The 6,000-nt window shown below is 65.0% G+C and overlaps 1 protein-coding gene across 5 annotated transcripts in view; it reads left to right on the forward strand.

Moving 5' to 3' along the window:
• Positions 1-5,436, forward strand: part of CGNL1 (cingulin like 1) — a 135,876-nt gene extending 130,440 nt beyond the window's left edge. For all 5 annotated transcript variants that reach the window (XM_055118606.1, XM_055118609.1, XM_055118610.1 and 2 more), the window contains 5 exons: positions 2,758-2,841; positions 3,217-3,341; positions 3,926-4,034; positions 4,116-4,279; positions 4,852-5,436. In XM_055118606.1, the coding sequence (XP_054974581.1) occupies positions 2,758-2,841; positions 3,217-3,341; positions 3,926-4,034; positions 4,116-4,279; positions 4,852-4,984 (615 nt within the window). In that variant the 3' untranslated portion in view covers positions 4,985-5,436. The remainder of the gene's footprint in view (positions 1-2,757; positions 2,842-3,216; positions 3,342-3,925; positions 4,035-4,115; positions 4,280-4,851) is intronic.
• Positions 5,437-6,000: the final 564 nt, after the last annotated feature.

Here is a 6,000-nt window from a genome sequence, read left to right on the forward strand (position 1 = left end):
CCCACACTGTGGCTGAGGGCGAGCCAGAGGCCAGCAGGCGTGCCACTGCGAGGGGGCCGAGCTGTTGGCCGGGTTTCCTTGTAAAGGAAGCTCTTGCCGGGCACCTTCTGCCCACTGTGAGCCTGATGTGTCAGAGTGCGCCCACAAGGCCAGGCCAGGCCCAAGCGGCCCACAGGTGGGAAAGACCTTCAGGCACAAGAAGGGCTGCTGACCAGCACCTCCAGGTGTGACCCATTGTCGTGGGTCCCCTGACCTGGCTGTCTCCCCTGGACCCTCCCTGGCTTCCTCTCCTGACTCTGAGGGCTGTCTGGGGCTCGCCACCTGCGAAGCAGCAGGGCACTAGACTTTAGAGCCCGCTGCTTCCCACCTGGCCCCTCTCCCCGGGTCATGCTGAGTGATGTGGTTCCGAGAGCCAGCGCCCCCCCAACTCCGCACCTCCTCCGTGAGTCTAGACCAGGGACCTCTTCACTGGCTGGCGGCAGACTCACTCCCGACCTTCCTCACCAACTCCAGATTGAGATGACCCACCAGGCCGAGCTTGGCGTGTTGGTCACTTGCCTGACATGCCAGCACTGGGCGTGACCTGTGATTGCCAGTGGCAGAGAAAGGACTGAGCAGAGTTGGGGTTCTTGAGCCCTGGGGACTCAGACGCCCAGTGGAAGAGCAGTTGTCACCTCCAGGAGCAGGACCGACCTCACGGCATTGGGTGGGTTGGGGGTGCCTGTCTATCCTGTTGCCATGGTAGCTGCGAGCTGGAGTGCCATGGCCTGTGTAACAAGGGGACTCCCACTCTGGGGTGACACCCATCGAGACAGGGAAGGAAAGGCTCGCTGCCCTCCTTAGTGAAGAGGCTCTGTGTTGCACTGCCTCCCGGGGCCCCAGCCGCTCGGGTGCGTGGCACAGAAAGCTGCTCTCCCTGTGACTGAGGGTCATCTCACGTGCCAGTCGCCGGGCGACACAGCTGATGGGGACCTTAGCCCAGAGGGCAGCTGCTCCTGACCCCCGGCCGGCCCGGCCAGGGGCACCTGTGGCAGCAGCTCCACCGCACCCGCTTGTGCTTGCTCCCGCCAAGTGCTCAGGGCTTCGGCTCCCTCCCCCATCATGGTCTGCAGCCCCACCTGCACCATTCTACTCTAGTCAGCTGGAGTGTCGAAGGGTTAGCAGCTCAGGAATCTGAGAGAGCAGTGCTTCCCAGCCTCCCCTCTGTTTCCCTGGCACAAAGAATGAGGGACCACCGGAGCCAGCGGCCTCCCCCTGCAATACCCCCCCCCCCCGTTCTCTTTTAGCCAGAGTGGGCTGGGGGAGAAAGATCTGCAGAGATTCCCACCTTCTGGCCAGAGCAGCTGGGCTCTATGCGGGGAGCCTGGGGGACTTTCGGGGGCTAGGAGTGGTCAGGACCCCCTCCTGGAGCTCTGAGTAGAGCCCCCTGGGTTTCGGAAGGGCTGAGGAGCCTGGCGTGTCTGCCCACCCGGTCTGGTCTCCCGCAGGGCTCTGAGCAGCTCCCTCGGGTCTGTTCTGGTTTCTGTTCCTGCAGGCCTGCGAGAAAGTGTGGGTGTGAAGGAGTCACTGTTGGGTTTTCTTTCCACTTTGGGGGGTCGCCATTTGCTAGGGGCGGTTTGGACCCGGGGAGGTTTGGACCCAGAGGCGTGACTCCTCCCCCGAGGCAGAGCCCACCAGGCCTGGGTGCATTGTGTGTTCGTGTCTCCTTCCGTTTCCATGACTCACTTTGTCCTCTGAGGAATCCGACCTCTGCTGAGGAGTGTGACTGAAACCATTCCCTGGGACTGTGTCCCTGTCCCCGTACTGACCTTCTCAGTGCTGGCAGCCCTGGGCTGTGGACACACATCCATTATGGACTCAGGATTGGTCATGGGGCTCTGGTGCGAGTTCCTGAGTGCCAGGGCTCAGCCTGCCCTCTGACGTTGGCATAGCTGGCTCATTTCCTGTGGTTCTTAGGGATGCCTGAGGGACCCATCTTGCTTTGCAGGGTGTATGGCGTGATTAGCTGTGCAGATCCTGATGAGGGGTGACCGTGCGTGCCCGGGACTGGCCGGGGTCCTCAGAGACACAGGCCTGCCACGGGGTGCTGAGGGCAGCTCCTTTGGGAAGCGGGAGCAGTGCGCCTCCAGCTCGGGCTCTGGAGCCCAGGGCAGGCTGACTCCATGTTAGAGGCTGGAGGCCTGAGATGCAGTGTGGGGCCGAGGGATGGCACAGTGGGCAGAGCACTCGCCTTACACATGGGAGACCTGGATTCAGCCCCAGCCTCGCCGCATGTGGCCCTGGGGCCACAAACCAAAGAGGAAAACTAAACTTCAAGCTCATTAGGGCCACGTCCTGTTGCGGGTATTTCCAGCTGGCCACCGACCCTGTCTGTGGGCTGTGGCTGTCTTGCAGTGTGTGCCCGTCTCCGAGGGGGGCACACCATCCTACACAGGCCTCTCCGTGTAAGCCATGGCCTGGACATTGCCAGGGGAGCCCATCCAGACCGTTCTGACTTGCGTGTCTCCACGAGGACCCTGTGCTCAGACAGCGTCACCCCTCGGGGTCTCAGAGGCAACCTCGGAGTGTCTGGGGGGGGCTGGCAGAGGCACCTGCCGCCCAGGGCCGCTGGGGCTGGGACCTGCCTGTCACCTTTGGGGAGGCCTCGGGGCGCATGCCCCCTGCTCTTTGTGCAGGAGCCTGGGGCCTGGGTCCCTGGGGTGGCAGTCCCTCGGGAATCTGGGACACCCTGGCCTGCACTGTCGCTCCGCCGTGCAGGTGGAGCAGGTGAGGGGCGAGCTGCTTCAGGAGAGAGCTGCGAGGCAAGACCTGGAGTGCGACAAGATCTCCCTGGAGCGACAGGTGAGGACTGTCGCAGGGACTGGGGTCCCCGGCCGGGTGGGGGTTTGCAGGTTTCCCAGGAGCCTTCCCCAGGGTTTGGAGCCTGCTGGAGTAGGGGCACTGCTGGTCCCGATAGGGAGCGGCCTGGGTATCTCTCTCAGCTCCTAGCACCCACTCTGAGCCGGACTGTCGATGAGGGCGTCTCATAGGTCCCTGGCCAAGGACAAGCCCCTCAGTCCAACGTCTGGGGTGAGGGGCCCTCAGAGGTGCCAAACGCTTCATTCAGGCCTCTGAAAGAGCATCAGCCCCTCTCCAGGGAGTCCCTTCCCTTCCCAGCCCTCCCCAGGGCTGTGCTCCCCAGGGCTGTGCTCCCCAGCCCTTTGCTCTTCTTTCCAGAATAAGGACCTGAAGAGCCGTATCATCCACCTCGAAGGCTCATACAGGTCCAGCAAAGAGGGCCTGGTGGTGCAGATGGAGGCCCGGGTCGCAGAGCTGGAGGACCGCCTGGAGAGTGAGGAGAGGTGAGGGACACCACCCGCTGGACCCTACTGTGCCGTTTCCACAAGCCCACCTGGGGAGCAGAACACACTGGACCCTCCCCTGCCCCCCATGAGAAAAGGCAGGCAGGCTGGGGGACCCGTCACGCTCCCCTCCTCAGGCTCCTTTCCTAGTCTCTGGGGCCGGGGCGGGGGGAGAGCAGTTAACGGTTCATATCATCGGTTGTCAGGGCCAGAGAGATAGTACAGGGCAGGGCTCTTACCTCACACACAGCCAGCCTGGGTTTGCTCTCCAGCACTGAATAGGGTCCCCTGAGAACTGCCAGTATGATCTCTGGGCACTGAGCCAGGAGTAAGCCCTGAGCACCGCTGGGTGTGCCACAGAAGAGCAAAGCGAAGCCCATTACTGCTTTAGAGTGCCTCTGGGGCTGGGTGGCGCCGTGCCATGCAGAGCAGAGGTAGGGCAGCTGCCCGCCATGCCCATCCCAGGCTCTCACAGAGCCCATTTTCCCGGTGCCCCGGCGTGTGGCTCCTGGCCATGAGCCTGGCACTGACTGTGCAACCGGAGCGGGGCAGTGAGGCGCCGCTGCTCTGTGCTTGTACCACAGGGAGCGGGCCAGCCTCCAGCTCAGCAACCGGCGCCTGGAGCGGAAGGTGAAGGAGCTGGTGATGCAGGTGGACGACGAGCACCTGTCGCTGACAGACCAGAAGGACCAGGTGAGGGGGCTGCTCGGGTCGCCCCTCCCTCTGTGCCGCCTGGCCCCCGCCCACACGCAGCCCCCTCCTCTGTCCCTGCAGCTCAGCTTGCGGCTGAGAGCCATGAAGCGCCAGGTGGAAGAGGCTGAGGAGGAGATCGACCGACTGGAGAGCGCCAAGAAGAAGCTGCAGCGGGAGCTGGAAGAGCAGCTGGATGCGAATGAGCAGCTCCAGGGGCAGCTCAACACGCTGAAGAAGGACCTGAGGTGGGCCGGAGAGATGGCAGGGCTGTGTGCCACCCCCTGCCAGAGCGGCTGGCAGGCTCCACCCGCTGTCCGTAGGGGTGGAAGCGCAGCCCACAGCAGCCCCGAAGGCCAGTTCTGGGGCGCCTGGCGGCTCCTGCTGGGAGGGGGTTGGGGCCCAGGTGTCTGGGAGAGGCCAGCTGGGCATCGTAGTGGACAGGGACTCCTGCTGGGGAGAACCCTCCCACAAACCCCAGAGGGGCCCCGACAGATCCCTCCTGGGGAGCGTCGTCCTGCTGACCCCAAAGCCTCAGTGCGGGGCTGGAGAGCAGGCCTGGGCACCCGCGTGGCTCTTGGGCTGATGTTGAGCCGCAGCCCGGACTCGAGGCTCGCAACCGGGGTGCTGGACAGGACCCGAGCAGACAGACGCTTGCTCTGCTGGGTTGCCCGGCCCCCAAAGACCCCCTCCACTGGCCCCAGGGCTGCAGAAGCTGCCCTGCCCCTTGCAGACTGAGAGCTGAACCCCATGGCCCCGGGGGGGTGTGGGATCCAGGCCCCCTGTCCTGAGCAAGTGCCCCGCTCGCTGGTCTCCGCAGGCTCAAGAAGCTGCCGAGCAAAGTGTTGGAGGACTCGGACGATGACGACGACCTGAGCACCGATGGGGGCAGCGTGTTCGAGGCCCCCCTGGGCTACGGCCTCCCCCGGGACAGTGCGGCCAGCCAGCTATGAGTGGGCACAGGCTGCCCCCCCCCCCCTGAGTGCAGGCTGGACACAGAGGCCTGACCCCCCAGAACTGCCCCTGGCCCAGGTGTCCCCACACCTGCTCTCCCAGTAGTGCCACAGTGGAGATGCGGCCTGCAGGGCTGGGGCTGGCCTCAGGCCTCCAGTAGGGGAACACGTCCAGCTTGCCCCTGTGCCATCCGCATGTCCTGGACCCCGCCCTGCCCCGCTATGCCAGTGACTGTCACTGACCACCCGTGGGAGGGCAGCAGAGTCCAACAAGACCGACCGAGGCCTGGGGGGTCTTGCACAGCTCACACCGTCACTCCGTTATTGCATCTCACTGCGGGGGCCACTGGGTTTGCCGGAGGGGCCGGAGGGGTGGGGCTGGGTGCAGCATGGCCCGTGCGCTCCAGGGCACAGGTCAGGGCTGTGTCCAGAGTGGTGATCTCTGAACTGGCTGTGGGGTCCTGCTATGGGCTGGGCTGGGCTGGGCTTTCTGGGGAGATGGGATGGACGGGGAGATGGGGGATGGACGGGGGAGATGGAGTGGACGGACGGGGAGATGGAGTGGACGGACGGGGAGATGGGGGGACGGACGGGGAGATGGGGGGACGGACGGGGAGATGGAGGGGACGGACGGGGAGACGGGGGGACGGACAGGGAGATGGAGTGGACGGACGGGGAGATGGAGTGGACGGACGGGGAGATGGAGTGGACGGACGGGGAGATGGGGGGACGGACGGGGAGATGGAGTGGACGGACGGGGAGATGGAGTGGACGGACGGGGAGATGGAGGGGACGGACGGGGAGATGGAGGGGACGGACGGGGAGATGGGGGGACGGACGGGGAGATGGGGGGACGGACGGGGAGATGGAGTGGATGGATGGGGAGATGGGGGGACAGACGGGGAGATGGAGGGATGGAAGGGCAGTTGGGGGGACCCATGGGGAGATGGGACAGAAGGGGAGTTGGAGGTGACGGACAGCGAGATGGGGGGACGGGCAGGGGCCTGTAGTGGGAG

The sequence above is a fragment of the Sorex araneus genome, chromosome 10 (genome assembly GCF_027595985.1).
Source record: "Sorex araneus isolate mSorAra2 chromosome 10, mSorAra2.pri, whole genome shotgun sequence".
NCBI lineage: Eukaryota > Metazoa > Chordata > Mammalia > Eulipotyphla > Soricidae > Sorex > Sorex araneus.